Source organism: Monodon monoceros, unplaced genomic scaffold (assembly GCF_005190385.1).
Source record: "Monodon monoceros isolate NGI ecotype Baffin Bay Population unplaced genomic scaffold, NGI_Narwhal_1 Super_Scaffold_16, whole genome shotgun sequence".
NCBI classification, from domain to species: domain Eukaryota; kingdom Metazoa; phylum Chordata; class Mammalia; order Artiodactyla; family Monodontidae; genus Monodon; species Monodon monoceros.
In genome coordinates this window covers 89,190,780-89,208,953 of record NW_021703772.1, presented here as the reverse complement: position 1 = coordinate 89,208,953, position 18,174 = coordinate 89,190,780, and the positions used below count along the sequence as shown (strand labels likewise).

Below are 18,174 nucleotides of genomic sequence, written 5' to 3'. Positions count from 1 at the left end.
CTTTGTACAGCACAGGGAATTATAACCATTATTTTGTAATAACTTTAAACGGTATGTAATCTATAAAAATACTGAATCACTATGCTGTACACCTGAAACTAATATAATATTGTAGAGCAACTATACCTTAGGTTAAAACAAATGAGCAGGGAAATAAAGTTGTAGCTAGAAAGGGATGTGAGCACAAAGGAAAGTTTCTAAAGAAAGGTAGGTAAAAAGAAAAACACTGATAAGGCAGAAGAAAGAGGGGACAGTTGTATGAGATGTATCCATGAGTATCGAAGAGGGATATAATGTAGGAGTGTACAGTGTAGCATTAGACATCGCATGGGTCCCTAGTCATAAGAAGGAAGACAAAGGATGTGGTGTAGGACAAAGTAATTTGAGGGATCTGGTGGTGGGGGCTTGTGGCAGTTTTCTTTAGACAGCTTCTTTTTTATTAATGAAATAGGAAGCGAGTTCCTAAGCTGAGAATAAAGTTGGGGCACAGGTATTGGAGGTTTGGGTGGAAAGGAGAAGATGTGACACAGACATCTAGGAGGGTTAATGGATTAATGAAATACAGTGGAAACCATAGTAAATGCCCATATGAGATTAGTGATAAAACCTCAAGTTAGACCAGTCTATTTTTTTTTTTTCAGTTGCATTCAGCAGTGGGGTGTCAGTTCAGGACAGATGAAGAACTGGATTTAACCATGGCTATGGTTTTCTAGAAAAGTACAAGAGAGGGGAGAGGGAGCAAGATTGTTAAGGGTGTATACAAGGGAATGACTGCAGTGATGGACCATGGAATCTAAGCTGGGAAAGGAAAGAACAGAATCTTTAAAATAAGAGATGGATGAAGAACAACGTAAAGAATTGTTAGATTTGGGGTGATAGGGGGTGGACTTGAAAAATAAGGCGTGGCTGAAAGTGAGGTAATGGAGGGAGTGTAGTTCTAGGTGATAAGATTACTTAATGTACAGCTCACAGCCTGCTGTCAGACTGTCTTGTGGGTGTTGCTTTTACTTACAGTACTGACATCTGTCTCCAGTGTGTTCAGGCTGGCAGTCGCAGTAAGGCTGGTTCCCAGCAGTAACACTGCAGGTCCCTCCATTTTGACAAAAATCCTCACAGACTGTCTTACCACAGTTTGGTCCAGTGAACCCTAGTGCACAGCTGCAGGTGGGTCTCCCTATTGGGAAAAAAAGGTAATGAAAAGGCAATTAGTTGAGAAAATTGTTTACTTATATGGAATCTTCACTAGGTAAGAATCAAGAAGTCAGTATTTGGGGCAAAGTCTGTCCACTACTTAATCTGTGACTTTACACAGTAACATGACCTCTCTGTGTCTCAGCTTCCCCACGTTCCAACGAAGCCTGGGTTAGGAGATCGCTCAGGTTCACTTCAGGTAAAATAATCAGAGCTCATTTTATGAACAATTATACAAGCATACATACATTTTATGCTTTAAAGTGCTTGTGTTATTCTTTGTATTTCTGTTTTCATGTCCATTTTGCTTTTCAATTATTTTTGTTCTATTCATGTGGTAAGGCAGATTGTGTTGGCCATTAGAATATAAAATAGAGACAATCATATTTCCCAGTGTTCAATCATCAGGTACCAATCACTGCTGTATCTACATAAAACATAAGCTTAGGCTTATTATAAATAAATATTTTAATAAGTTTAAAGTGGACATGTCATCTGTAATAAGATATATGAATATTAGTTATTTTATTTGATATAAATACACATACTGAATTTAGTATATAAACACTTACTGAATCCTATTTTATTTCATTTTATATTTTTATTCATGGTGAAGGACTGTCACTTGTAGTCTAAAGATGATTTAAGAAATCTAATGTTAACAGCACACAATAGCAAATCTGACAGATCATCTATGGATATTTTATTTGTTCTGTGGGAACTAACATCACAATGAAAGGTGAACAATCCTTTAAGGTGTTTTGAATGTAACACAGTTAACTGTTATATCAAGAATGAGTCTCTCTAACTGCCTGGACTGTCAAGAACTGAGTGGAAAATGGAGTCTAGAATTATCTCTGCAGGAGAAGTGAAGGAAAACAAAGCAAAATGAATGGCTACCATTTGTAATGGGGGCAGAATAAAGTTTAGAGGTTGTACAAATATAAACTAATAACATGAAAGGGAATAACAAAGAAATTCAGTTATTGATCTCAGTTAACTAGGACTCAGAAAATGTCATTTAGTTGTATAGTATCAGAGAATATCCAACCATCTCCTCTCTCACCATTGTAGACACGCAACATAATTAGAATGTTCAGAAAAATGCATTAAGTGTAAGGCTTAAAACTTGAAGTGTAAAAGTGATAAAATTTTTTTTTCTGTTGCCATAGATTCTACATTCTACTTTGAAGGACAATTCTATACATATATATTTTTTGAAAAGCATTCTTAAGTGAATAAAACGTCTCCAAATAAAATCCACCTGCATTTCCAAGAAAATGAATAAATTGAGCTCCACAATTTATTTAGTTTACTTTGAAAGGTCTCCACACACTTACAAATGCTAGAAGCTATTGCTTCTCAAGGAAGAAAGTTATATACATTTTTACAGTGGGTTCTATTGCTTTAAAACTTATTTATACGTGTTTTTAGTTTGGTGGCAGATAAATGCCTATTAATAGGTTAAGAAACAAGGTAAAATTTATACACATTAAAAGCTGTAATGTGTATAAAATAACCTCATATTTTTTTATTGCCAGAAAACAGCTTTAAAACTTTTAGCCAAGTATTTTTCTTATAAAAGTAGTGTTTTCTAGCTGTTGCTTACATACAGACAAATAGACACAAACGAGAATAATGGTAGAAGATTAAGAGGATAGATAATTGTTAGAACATAGTCACTAAGGAAAATAAAAGCCCTGAATAAAAGAAGTAACGCATCTACATCAATGAGAACCAGTGAACAACTTCCAGAGAAATAGAACATACAATCAGGAACACAAATTAACATGAGCTAAATGTGAAATAAACAGTACAGAAAGTATAAGGGGAAATCAAAATGCATTAGAACAATCAGAAAAAGTGCCATACAATGTACAACTTATACATTGTAGATTCAAGTTTTTCTACCTTAATTTCTAGGTGTTTTTCTTTTTGTTTAAGAAAGTAGGAGTAAAAAAAGTAAAAAGAAGTTTGAAAGAAATAAACCCAACCTGCTAAGGCACTTGAAAATTCCTCTGTTCCAGTCGCTCAGAGAGAGGATACCATGCTTTCATCTCATCTACAGCTGTTTTGAAACTAGGGCAGAGTGACCAGGTTGTCCCCTAGCTAGAATATGCCTCTCATCATTTAGATTTGAGCTGAATTATTTTCAAAAAGCCCTCTTTCTCTTCCTTTGAAGAGATTTATTTTTGATAAGCATAAATCTTCATATTCAGGAGAATATTATGTAACTTGAAACAGTGTGGTGATACAGCAGATCTTTTGTTTGCTGATGGGAAATGAACCATCAGCTGCAGAATTTTATAACATGTTTCAGCTAATATTTTCAAGAATTGCTCTGGGTGCACCCTAACAAGTTGCACTGGATTCATTTTATAAAGATTTTTTAGGTAGCTGAATTTGATTTTGACATTTGAAAAGGAAACAGCACTGTTACAATGACTAAGGTATGGATTTATAGCAGTGATGCATCCAGGGAGCTGGGGAGTTGACAGCCTGTAAAGGTAGCCCAATCAGAAAGAGTATCAATTGACCTGAGGAAGAAGGGGAAGGAGGGGTTTGCTGGCTCTAATCAGTCTAGTTCCTATAGCATTCTTAGCTAAGACTTTAACAGTGTAGGTTGTCAGACTGCCTGGATTCATAGACTATCTGTGCCAATTACTGGTGTGGAACCATGCGCAAATATCAGCTCTCTGTTTATTTCCTCATGTGTAAAAATGGGGATAATAATAGTACCTACTTCATGGGGTTGTTGTGTAGAATCACATAGAATAAATGAGAAACATTTCTAACTGTGCCAGGCACATAGAAAGCAATCAGTTACATTTTAGCTCTGAATATTATTGTTATTCCTACTGAGATTCACCACTTACAGGTATGACTTACTCTGTGACCCTGTCTACAAAGGCACTATAACATTCTAGAAAAATCATTCTGAAAATTTTCTTAAATTACACACTTTATCTCCATTATTTATTTAAGATACCATTAAATTTGAATTTGTTTATGTGGCAGTGCTGGGATAGAACAGGTATTCCCCACAAACTTCATCTCAAACTCCAACATTTTTAAACTTTGAAGAATGGGTCCTTCTGTCTTCTTTATCTTCTAAATATGCTTAATCCTACACATTAAAAGAAAGAACACACACACAACACAAACAAAAACAAACCTGATATTTGCCACATCTATCTACTTGTATAACTTCAAATTTTGGTACATTCTCGAGCTTTTTTTGAAAGAAAGCTACACTTACTGCTTCCAATTCTACCAATATGTGACAAAGTAAAATCCTCGATCATAAAGTCACATTCCAATCCTTCACTGGGTTTGTAGTTTTTATTTTTTAATATACAAAATAATGGGTCAATCTGTTGCTTCTCTTTGTTCCCTCTGAAGACAGGCCAGATCTCTCAACATGTAAGTACTGCTCCTACAAATCAACTCTGATTCCCTCTTGGTAAGAAAGGATTAGGAATGGAGAAGGTAATGTTGGTGTTGTCTTTACTGTATATCTGTGTACTCTTGCAAAGCTTACCTCTAATCTCTTAATCCCTAAATCTAGATTTCTCCTCAATCATCCTCCTCCTCAAATTTTCTCCATAATTTTACATTTATTAATATCTACATTTGAAAATTTTATCTCCACTTGGCTTCTAAGACACTAGCATTGTTGATTTCCCTATCTTTTTCTCTGACTGCTCTTTTATAATTGCCTTTATGTTCTCTTTCTATCTCTTTCTGGTGATATTATCCAGTTTCGTGGCTTCAGTAATGATCTCCCTATATGAATGTCTCGGTCTCGATTTTTTGACTCTGGGCTCATTCCCCTTCCTAAGTTTCAGACCTTCATTTTCACTCCCTGTTTTACGTCCCTGTGTGGGTATCTCTGCCTGTTCAACAGGTTCATCTACTCCTCCCATGACTCCCTAAGAGAGAAAATTCCTCTCATAAACATTGTCCTCAGTAGCACACATGATTTCACTAGACTGAAGGCTCTCCCAGTGCCATATTAAGTTCCACACTACACGTTAACAAAGTGCCTTGCTAGATGTATGCATATAACAAATGGAGGTTAATATATATATTTATATATATTATATATATATGTAATATAATATATTATAATATATTTATATATAATATATTTATAATATAATTTATAATATATAATATATTTATAATATATAAATATTACTTCTGTTTATAGATAATTACTTCTGTTTATAGAATTAATTACTTCTGTTTATAGATAAATGGAAGCTTATCTCATATAAACTGTTGCAGCAAATTTTCATACAACATAAATTAATAATAAACTCTTGAAATTTAACTAGGTAACCAGTAATAGCTGATGTCAAACATGGTAAATACATAACTACAATCACTAACCATCTATAGTCAATGATAAATATTAGTAATATCCGTTAGCACAACTGAAGATTATAATGTTCATAAGAAAAAATGGAAATGCCTTGGAATCTCATAGAGTTCTCTAAACTTCATTGTTCTTGCATGGCCCTTATATACCAAAAATCACCATCTCAGTAAAAATGGTTGATTCTAAAATATTTCATAAGAATATTTAATAGTAATTAAATAAATTTGGTACAAAGTTAAATTACTTGGTTGTTTTTTTTTTCAAATCAGGAGGACCTGAGAAAGAAACCTGGTTAGATATTTATTAATTGTGTGGCTTTGGAAAACTTAGACATCCTCACTGGATCTCCTTCTGGATCTCCTTCTGCAAAATGGTGATAGCAATGCCTGCCATGTGCTGGTAAAACACTTGTCACAATGCCTGCCACATAGCAAGTACTCAGTAATTGTAGGTTTATTAGTAATAGTAGCATTGGCATTATTATTACTCTTAGTATTGCTATTAAACAAATCCTCAATTTTGGTTGTTATTTAAACTTCACTGAGTACATTTGCCTTTGTTAAGAAACTCCATATGGAATCCTGATGCATATTTTTTCCACTTTCATTCTTTTGAACAAAACATGCCTATAGGTAATCTATATATATCAGTTCAAAACAGTATATTTTAATATACATAACAACAATGAAATCTTTTCTATTATATAAGTAATTATATGGATATCATAAAGATTTATCACTAGTCCCTGTTAAATGGGCATTGAATTTATGTGAAGTGGTTACAATTTACATCTAGATAAATGAATCTTTAACTATATGCTATCTTTAGTTATATACTCACAGAAATTTTCTGATACGGGCAGACAATACTGATGATTTTCAGTGATAACAGACAATGTCTTAGAGAACTTACTTTGGCATAGTCTATGTTCTCAGATGTTAGTTTTCTTAATCATGCTAGCTTACATCTAAAAAATGCCACATAGAGTGTTTCAAATTAAATAAAATAATATAATTAAGGAAGTTACTAGAATCCTTGGCATTTGAATTGAGAATTCAATTATAGTAGTCACTATAATATGACAATGATTATGTTTATAAAATTTTCAAAATGTTATAATTATTGAATTACTGCATACTTGCTAATAATTTTAGAGTAAAATTTGCTGGGTAGCTTTTAGTCAAGTAATATATCAATCAATATGTTTCTCAAAAGCGTATATTTTCATTTGAATATTATTAAGGTGTATGTTGGCATTTTTCAATAACTTTATTTAAAACCGTAAGTGTATCTTTAAAAGCTAGATTTATTTAACAAACAGTTTTTAAGCTGATTATAAAAATGCTACTCATCAGTTTGATTTAATTGATATTGTATGATTTTAGTAAGCAAAATAACCTCTCTGCTCAATATTGGACAAATAAATTATAACTCTTTTTTCTATCTAAACACAACACCTGAAGATGTATGGTTTACTCAGCATTTTGTAGTAATTTTTAAGGGAAAAGAATCTGAAAAAGAATATATATATAACTGAATTAATTTGTTGTACACCTGAAACTAACATAACATTGTAAATTATACTTCAATAAAAAATAAACTTAAAAAAATAAATTTAAGAAAAATTGTGGTTGATTGTGATGAAAGAATGCTAGTAAAAGTAATTACATGTGAATTACTTAGGAGACCATGACTATGCTTATTATTTCTGAGTGGTAGATATCTGCTAGTGAACATTATTGATTGGTTCTCTTTTTAAGCAATTTATTTGAATTCATACTCATTTTTCTATGTGAGCCATGCTGCTTACCTTGTTTAACTTGGTCTTGTGCTTGTAAATTTTTGTCCCTGGTTATAACATTTTATACCTAACTAGTTTTCTGTGCATTCAGTCATTGTTTAGTTCAAATAGTCTGACATACACATTGAGTCTAAGTAATAAAAGCATTTAATTGACATTTAAACTGCAGGGCATGTTTATACACATTTACATTTAATGCTCTTCTCTGAAAATGCTATCTAAAAGTTACATACATCTTTAGTAAAAATGTCTTTACTATTTGGACAAAAGCTACATTCTTGTTCCTTCCTACAGAATAAAATAATAAGCCAAGAGACATATCATCATAGCATCATTCAGTTACTTACTGGATTACAATCCGAAAGCCTGTCTCCTGACCTCTAAACCCCAAGACTACTCTCCTTGGTGAAATCTGTCTTCACTTCTGACTTAGATTCAAGTAATAAAAGTTTTGAATGCTTTAAAAAATTGCTAGTCTTTTTGATAAAGAGATTTGACATTCTACTTTTCCACTTAATATAATGTTTTCCTGGACTGAAAGTGAGTGCCCGTTTATACATAATTTTAGCAAGTTGACTATAGCTGTTGGGTAGTCTTAAGTATTACAAAAATTACAGAGAACTATTGAGCAAAGCCTGACAAAGAAAATAAAGAACCGTGGGCTTTATCCAGCTCCCCCCAGGTGCTATTTAATATATTCTGACATGTTTCAAATTATAGGTCACAATCTATTTATACTTATGGAACGTTCATTTTTAGCCAACATTGTGGAAATGAGACTGAAACATTTTTGTCTTTTCTGTGAATACAAGTAAGCCAACTCAAGCCTTCTGACATTAGCCTAGAGAGCCATAAGACTAAATAGTTCAGTACGGCTCTCACCATATGGTCCAAACGAACCAGTAACTATGACTCATGAAGCCAGCAGCACGGTTAGAGAGAATCTTACTTTCATTGTTATGAAGATTCAAGGGCCAAGAACAGTGCCTGGCACTTAGTAAGCAGTCCAATATATATTAATTATCATGATCCTGACAATGATAATAAATAGTGTTATTTTAATTTCTGATTCTAACAATAAAGCATGGTTGAACATTTAGAAAATACACAAGTATAATGAAGGACCTATTACATATGCAATTTTTTCATATTGGGCTCATAGTATACAAGCAGGTTTTCTCTTGTGCTTTTTAATGTTAAAATAAAATATGAATATTTTTCTCTATTATTATATAGTTTAAAATTATAGTTTTGTTTATTGTGTAACATTCATCTTTTAGATACGCTATATTTTATATATTAACTACTTGAATTTAGGTTTTTATCTCCAATTCTATATTATGAACAATACTACATTGAACATTTTCACATCTAAATATTTTACTTTTTATTATTATGTAACCTTTGGAATATATTTCTAAAAGTGACATTATTTAGTTAAAGGACATTGGAACTTTTTTGTTTGTTTTAATTTTTGAATTTTATTTAATTAATTTTTTTATACAGCAGGTTCTTATTAGTTACCCATTTCATACATATTAGTGTATTCATGTCAATCCCAATCTCCCAATTCATCCCACCACCCCACCCCCCGCCGCTTTCCCTGCTTTGGGGTCCATACGTTTGTTCTCTACATGTGTGTCTATTTCTGCCCTGCAACTCTTGCTGAGTAATTCAGAATTGCTTGCTGCAAGGCTTGTACCATGAACATTTTTAAGGATGTTGATTTAAGGATTAAGGATTTAAGGATTTAAGGATGCTGGTTTCACCTGCGTCTGACTGGGCTCCTCCTCCCTCTTTTCCCACTTTTCTCTGTTTTTATATATGTTTGTGTTCATATATGTTCATGTTCTGCCACTTGCTCCTTATGTTTTTTTGTTTTTTTTCCATTGATTTGTCAAAGCTACATAGTCCTATGTTGCTTATTTTTTAAACTATATGAACTATTTTATGTTTTCAATTTTATATTTTCAACTTATTCTCTTGGATTATTAAAAAGCAAATAGGACCAAATATCCAGCTTTTACCACTTTCTAAATATAATCAATATCTATGTTAAGGGAGCTAAGAGATCAAGCTTAATTTAAATTAAAAACAGCCCTCATTTAAATATAAAGTGAAAGAAAAACTAAGAGGGACTGTTTAAATGTATGTTCACCCTTTATCAAGATATTAATTAGGTGACTGTGTACTTTACAGCCCAGATACATATGTGACTTGAGAGACATCAGTATATATGTTTCATCATCTGTTTCCTTCTGTTTCAAAGGTGCCCCAAATTTCCTAGCTTAACCTGCCTTTGAGCAAACATTTTTAGGGCAGTCATATTTGATCATAATTGATGGCAGTCACATATGCTACCATCATATTTGGGGCAGTGGCCTGGATAGAAAGATCTTGAATAAATGAGAGAAAATTATCTCCATCTACTTGGCTATTATAAGGGCCCTTTCCATTGCAGTGAGAAGATTTTGATTTTTTTCTTTCCTCAAGGGAGCCCTCTTTCCTCCGGCTTCATTTCTGGGAATAAAATCTTTCACTGCCGAAATACACAGATGTGGTGACAGAGGGCAACACAAAGAGAGCTTCTGCTGTCTTCTTGTTGAATTCATTTAAATACTTCAATACAAATGAATTGCCTACTATAAAAAATTGCACCATCATCTCTTCAAGTAGCCAGTTTTACATATATTCAAACTTCCCAAATTAGAATTGCCTTCCTTTATGCATAATTCCAAACTTTGAGTGGGAGTATTTGAGAATATTTTCCCAAATTTACAAAATTTCTTGCTCCATTCCTCTAAATCAGTTGTGTAGAAAACCCTGATTCATTTTGATAGAAACATCAAAAGTCTAAATAACAGACCTATAAGAGTATGGAAAATACCACACAGAATGAACATATCTTAGAGAATAAATATTCATAAAGGTGAAGATTAATTGTACATATAATTACATAAATATCCATTATATCTGTGATGAAAAAATAATTCCATAAATTATACTCTACTTTCTATATAAAATGACTGAATAATTCAATGCTTTATTCTATTTTCCATTGCTTTGCCAATGCAAACTTTATCTTAAATGTAGCCTCCTAGGAGCAGGTCACAGAAATTAACTACATGGATCCTTGTTAATATAATCAATGTCAAGCTATTTTATTTTGTAGTACCTTCTTATATGGATACAGCTCATATATCTAGTTTTTAGTTTTCTTTATTACAAAAACCTTAAGGAATGAGGAAAAATTCATTCCTACATGTAAAATTTTAATTACGCCTCTCAGATGTGTGCCTTTAATTAACTGGTGACATTTCCTTTGTTCAATTATTATAGTTCTATACAACTGTCACAAACTTATAAAGTTTAATTAAGGCTGCCCCAAACCCTAGTTATATAGTGTCCACATAGGAGTTTGCCAAAGGCTTAACAGTAAGTAAACCGACAATGAATAAATCTATGAGTTGCCCACTGGGATTTGTTTCACAAATTAACATTTGTGTGGAGATAATGAGGTTCTACAGTCTATAATACCAAACAATGTTTTAGAAAACCACATTTTTAAAAGTGAAAAATGCTTTGTAAATGACTTAATTAGCTATTATATTATTATTAATTATTAGATGCTATAAGACAATAAACTACATGGCTATATCTCAAGTTGAATTCATATGAGAACTCATTTATATTACTAATTTGAAATATAATTTTTTCTGAACATATTATCTACGTAAATCAAGATCTAATACTCTGGGTGCATAGATAAACTTGATATATTATGGATTTTAAGAATGCAGCAAGGTCTGGACAAATGATTTGAATGAAACATCAAAAGTTGTGCTGTATTTATATATATTTCAGGATCCATTAACAGGATAGCAAATTCAATGTTTCACAGAGATTTGTCCCTGTGCATTGATTGCAGGTTGAATAGGTAGCCATAGTTTGGAGTGCCAAACTCTTTATCTAGCTGGCTTAAATATTTCCAAAGGTAAATATAAGAAAATCATCTGGTCACAACCCAAAGATTTTTTTTATCTTAATGAGAAAATTAAGTTAACAATTAAATAACAAAAGTCTAAACAACTCATTTGCATAAGAGAAGCTTCTTCCCTAAAGCTAAGTGGTATGTGTGTTGCTAAAATATAATTACAGGTCACACCCTTTTACCGTACATTCAATGGATTCTCATTTGCATAGTCAATGAAGGTCTCAGTACTACAGTTTTTCCCACAGCAATAGAATATACTTTATGGACTAGCTCCCCCTCAGGCAGAATGAATATATGTAGTAAGACTCCTAGCGCCTCTTTTAGTTCAATCAACCTGCTGAATATTTTTTCAGAATTCTATTGAGCAGTTACAATTATCTTAATTATCAATCATAAGTCCAAAATATTTATAGGTATAAAACTATCAAACTATCAAAGAAGTAGTATTGTTTTTACTCTTAGAATGCAAATCAGAAAACAGCTTGCTTCTCCTGAACTCCATTGAAAACGCTGCTTCATGTGGCTCTTTGTTAGCATTATGCTAAATACTTCAAAGAATAGCTTAAGCAATAGAAGCAGTGAGAAATCCCAGTAAGAAAGAAATTAACCACATAGGGGATGTGAAGATCATATGGATTGCTTTTCTATCTGACTACCTAAATCTGCAGTTATCGTAGGAGAATTAAATGTACATAGATTTCACTCTAATAGTTGCATAATCTTCTTTGCACTAATACTGGAATTTGCAAATTATATTTCTATTATGTATTATGGTTAATTTTTTTCCAGTGGGAACATATTTTAAATTTAATAGAAGTCAGTAGGAAAATATGTTTTAGTATTCACTTATGTGCTGTAGAAAACACTTTTTGCGAGCATAGATATAGCATAAATTAGTAAGAATCTCAAGTATATCCTAATATGTAGTAAACTGATGTTTTCAAAGCAATATGTTTTGAATATACTACATTGCAATGTCAACAGAGTAGTTATGATTTTAGATGGAAATTATGATGCTATAAGATGTACTGATATAGTATGTATATATTTAAAATAAATCTAATTTTTAATAACATGAGTTTTAGCATTAGGCAAACTTCAATTAAAAAAAACACCAGATTTTGGAGTCAAATAGATAAGGCTTGTAAAACTGATTTTGCCTCATCATTTTAAGCCAGAGTCAGAATATCTATAAGCACTGAGCCCTGTCAATGGTACGCACATAACACGAGATAATCATCATTATTATTGTTAATTTTTGTGACTTGGACTTCGATTGATATACTCAATTTAGAAAAAATGCCACTGATTACGTTGAATTAATTATTAGATTTAACTTTTGTTAATGTATTTGTTAAGACAACAGGAATTATATTCATAGCATTAAGTATTTTCTGTAGATTTTTCACATACAAGGAAAATTACAGATGATTTGAATATACAAGGCCACTCAATTATTTACCTAGAGCTGATGGCATGCAAGTTCCTCCATTTTGACAGTAGTTGCTACAGTGGTTGATTTCACATCTCTCTCCTGAATAACTAGGCCAACAGTGACACCTCAAATCACCTTTCTCATTTAAAATGCATCTTCCTCCATTTTCACAAGTCAGTTTGCATGAATCATCTGGTTATAAGAAGAAATGTACAAATTAGCATGCCATTCAGTAGGTGGTAGAATAAGAAAAATTCAAATAAAGAAAAATACTAAGATTCACTTTTTTCCATAAAATTCCAAAAATAAATACCCCTAATATAAACGTAGAAGAAACAAAATACTATATGAAAATAGAGAAATAGATTTCAACCATTGTTGAATGGTGAACACAAGTATTGAATTAACTTTTATTCTTTTTTAGGCTTAAAGCATTGTTTACCATTTCTTATATTTGTTAAAACATTAAACAATAAAACCAACTGAAACTTTCTAAAAATAAAATATTTTCCAACCAATATGGGTTTTTTCATGATATGGGCAAACACGGCCTAGTTTTTAGAAGTGTTTGATATTAAACCAAACGGAAATATGTAAAATAAATATATATACAGTCCCCTACATATGAACTTTCAAGTTGCGAACTTTCAAAGATGCCAACGTGTGTTTGCATGTCCTATCACATAAGTTAGTTCACGTGTCTGGTGTACTTTGTCACATGCCTGTATCCTCTACAAGTGGTTGTGCTTTTGTGTACTTTACTGTACAGTATTGTATAGAGTACAGTATCTTTATTTCAAGCCCAGGATGTCCGGAAGCAAGCATAAAAGCAGCGGTGATGTAGCTGGTACTGAATGTCAGGCATGAGTGAAAAAGCAGCTTGCCCTCCATCTCCTATTGCTGAAGATCCTTCAGCTCTACCCCCCCCCCACCTCCTCTCCCTACTCCAGTCAGTAACTCTTCTTGCCTGTTCACTTGCTGCCGGCTCCTGTATGCCAGCTGTTATACTGTACTATTATACTTTTCAAGGTACTGTACTGTAAGATTAAAAATGTTTTCTCTATTTTTTGTGTTTGTTTTTTATGTATTATTTGTGTGAAAATTATTATAAACGTATTTCAGTACGGTACTATATAGCTGATTTTGTTAGTTGGGTACCTAGGCTAACTTTGTTTTACTTACAAACAAATTGGACTTACGAACATGCTCTCTGAATGGAACTCATTCGTATGTAGGGAGTATATATATAGTATGTATAGTGCATATATATAGTATAGTGTGCATATACAAAAACATATAATTTTTAGTATAGGGAAACATTTAAATGGAAAGATACTCTTTGATGTACATCCTTATCAGCTATATATTAACACAAAAACCTAAAAATTACTTAGATTTGATACAAGATGGTGATAAAACAGTGTCAGAAACATTTTTTTCCATATATAAAATAATTAGGCAAAATCTGCCTATATAATACATTTTGGCTGAGAGAAAGAAAGGATGGTCATTCCTTGGGGTCACAAAATCATTTTTAAAAATATGATGAGTCTGATTTATGATAAAGATTGGTTTGGAATCATTTTCCACATTATTTTTCTGTATGTGTAGACATGGCCTTGCTCCATTAGAACTACTGCTCTACATAGAACAGGACATAATGTCCAATGGAATAAAGACAATTGACAATATTTTAAGAGCATTCTATTCAAAAAATACCTTTTTCTACAGTCATGCTTACTTTATACAAAATAAGATAAAATCAAAACAGCCTATATTGTTCACTCAAGATGCATTGGCACAGACATAACAGAAGCTTGAATAATTATCACTGCAATAATCACAAAAACATCTTAAAGAGCCTCAGTGACTTCAAATGACAACATAATTCAAGTATCATAACCACTGTCATAAACAGAGACCATCTATCAGCAGTGTCAGACAAATTTCGAGATTTTTGGCATTGCAAAGCAGTTTCCAATACTTTGTCATGTAGGGAGGCTTCAGGTTGGCATTACTAAAGTCTGCATTTGTAATATGAAGGGCTCTCTCATGAGGCACTATATACACAGAGTAGAAAGAAAATGACAGTTGATGTAGTGAGACCTGTTTTTAAGTCCTAGCTCTGCCCCTTACTAGGCATACAAATTAACCTATCTGAGCCTTAGTTATTTCTACTTTAAGATAGCCTTAAGGACAAATGTGCAACTTAACTCATAGGTTTGTTGTGAATATTAAATTAAATAAGAAACTGGAAAGTAAAAGTTAAAATTATAAAACTTTGTAAATTTTTAAGTATATAAGTATATACCATACACATACACACAAAAGAGAATTTGAGTTCTAGCCATACTAGAATAGTATGAGGATGAAGACCTGCGATCTGGGTCTACAAGGTGTATTGTTAAATTTCAACAGGAAATTGAGGAACTTACTAGGTAAATTACCCAGTAACATTCTTATTCAGCATTAGGTATTGAGTGCCCATAAGGCGCACTGAGAATACAGCTCACGTGGAGTGGCATCTATGAATACCAGAAGGTGAGCATTGTTGAAATTGAATGAAAGTTACTGTGACTGGACCTGGATTACAGAGTGTGAAGGCAGGAACTGAAAGAGAGAAGTGAATTTAAAGAGATAAGCAGAGTGTCATAGGAGATCCTTGGATGTTGGACTTTCCCCCATAGCAATGTTAGGTCTTTGAAAAGTCTAAAAAGTCCAAGAATGACTGTACTGGTAGGGGTTAAACTGAAAGCAGGGGGACTATTAGGACTCTGTTTAAATTGTCCAGGCTAGATAAGATGATGGCCTAAAATAGAGTAATGTGGGATAGATAATGTGGACATATTCTGAAGGTAACTAGAAGACAAAAATCACATCAGAGGGAAAGGAAAAAACGAGGATAATTCTTCAGTTTCTAACACGAGGCCAATAGGACCTGAAGTGTTGTTTTATCTTTGAACATATTAAATTGGAGATACCTATATAAATGCAAGTGGGAATCTCTAGCAAAGACTTGAATATAGAGGTCACGTTCTCAAGAAAGATCTCTAGTGAAACATGCTTGCTCAATTTAAAATTTACCAAAACATTTCTAACTCATTCAGCATGAAATATCCTAACTGGAGTTGTGAATGTGAACAATGAAGATAAATATTTAAGGTATTATGATCACAGTTAGGATTGTTACGGGAGGGCTCATTTTCACCTGTGGATGTTCCGTGTAAAAATACATAGGTATTCAAAATCTCTACATGTTAGGACAGGTGCATTTCTATAATGTGCCTCATTAGGCACCAGAAATTTAAAAAATATAACACTGCCTGATGAAATGGAAGTAGAGTTACATTCTTTCAAAACCTAACTGTAATAGTTCTATAATGAAAAAGGAAGCTGCTTTTGTCAATAACAAAATCACCCCCAGAAGCCAAGCTCCAGCAATTATAATCAACTATAGGGAAGAGCAGGTGAATAGTTCTCCAAGAATGCGTAACATTTGAATTCAAATTTCTTACATGAAGATTAAAAATACTCAGGGTGCTCATCATTTAACAATAGCAGCTAGAGAAAGGCAAGTAATTATAAAGAGCTGAAAAAGTTGGCTGTATCAAATGCTAATGTCAGGAAAAAATTAATTGGCTTTTATGTTCACCAATCAATAATTCTAAAATCCACTTAATTATATTCCTAACCGAAGTGGTTCAAGCCATCCATTACCAAGGCTCATATACACAGGCCAGTGTGAATACTTTTTAACACTCAGATTATTTAAAATATAAGATTTTCTTTTAAATCATAAAATAAACATTGAGGAGGTTTCTGTAACCCTGCCTTTCAAGCAGGATTGAAATAGTAAAACTAAAATTTATAAAAAAGTTTTAGATCTTTGTATATTTAGACAAAATGCTTCCTCATTTAAAACATAAAACTATACAGTTTGGTAATAGCTTCATTTTCTTGCTTACTTCATGACAGATTTATTTTAGAGTGCTGTGTGTCTACTTTTTGCAAGGCATTGTGCTAGGCACTTTCTGTATGTTATTTCTAGTATTTCCAATGACTCTGGACATGGGTACTTTGGGTGACTTGGAGACACTGGAGTGTATTATGTGATGATTAAGAGTGTGGAATGCCTAGGTCCACCTTAAGGTACCACCATTATTAAGTATTGTTAGACAGTCAATTGAGCCTCTCCATACTTCAATTTGTTATGTGTAAAAATAGGGGCAATGACAGTATAATATCATTGGAGTTTTGTGAGGATTAAATGAAATTATATACATATATATAACATACTTAAAATATGCTTTGCTCATAAGCCTTCAAGGTATTTATTATTATTACTAGCAGTAGTAGTAGTATTTATTGTTAATCCAATTTTACACAGAAGGAACTGAGACTGAGGGAGTACAGGGCCAAACATATTAGTTAAGTGATAGATCTTGGCTTAATCCAAAGCACCACCTCAGCTCTACTCCAGACCATGTTCTTCCTGTATATTTGTTGATTTTGTATTATTGAATAAATTATTTGCATTAAGCAAAGAGGAAAAAGGGAGGTTATGTAGAAGAGACAGTCTTATTTACTTATAAAAGGAAAACAAGAAAAGCTGTCTGCAACTTGACCATAAGAAAAAAAAACCACACTTATAATATCTGAACCAGTGTAAAAGTCACACTGGTAGCATAAGCTGTGTACTTCTGTGCAGAATACTCATCTCTTTCCCAGGGGTCTCTCCCACCCAAACAATAGTGTAAGTAGACGTGGCACATAGGAGGCATCTGTGAGAGCACTGCTTATGGGTATATGTGGAACTAGTGAAAATGAGGCACATCTTCCACAAGGAAGGCGTTGTTGACGTTTTTAAGAATCTGTTTCTGAGATGTTAAGTATAGAGTTTGTGACTGTGTCAGAGCAGTGAGTGAAAAATGTACCTGATAATGTTTGAAAATGTTCATTTAATTCTCTTATTCTACCATCACAACTGAGATCATGGCAACTCTAGTTGGGAGAATTGGTAGAGGAAGGGTGCATCCTAGTACCAGTGACAGCATCCCTTTTCAATGACTGGCACTAAAATACCCATCCAAAATACCAGTCATGATTCATATTTAGCTCTCCGTTAAGAATGTTCCAACTGCCACCCACAACAGCACTTTGCACATCCTACACACTAACTGGAATAAATGACTCATTATTTTCTTTACAGTCCATGCTTTCATGACTTTTCAGACAGTTTACTCTGTCTCAGTGTCCTCCTCCTTCATTCCTATTTAATCTAAATATAATCTATCTTTGCAGATCTTGTTCTAATGCCATGTTCTATAGGAACTAATCAATTCTCTAACTGGATAATCATCTAATTCCTC

General features: G+C 32.9%; 1 protein-coding gene across 1 annotated transcript in view; it reads right to left on the bottom strand.

Annotated features, from left to right (window-relative positions):
* The window catches only part of LRP1B (LDL receptor related protein 1B), a 1,820,879-nt gene that overhangs the window by 70,413 nt on the left and 1,732,292 nt on the right, over window positions 1–18,174 (bottom strand). The window contains exons 83-84 of the mRNA XM_029226108.1: window positions 12,833–12,997; window positions 1,013–1,174 (exon numbers count right to left, since the gene is read on the bottom strand). Of these exons, the coding sequence (XP_029081941.1) occupies window positions 1,013–1,174; window positions 12,833–12,997 (327 nt within the window). The remainder of the gene's footprint in view (window positions 1–1,012; window positions 1,175–12,832; window positions 12,998–18,174) is intronic.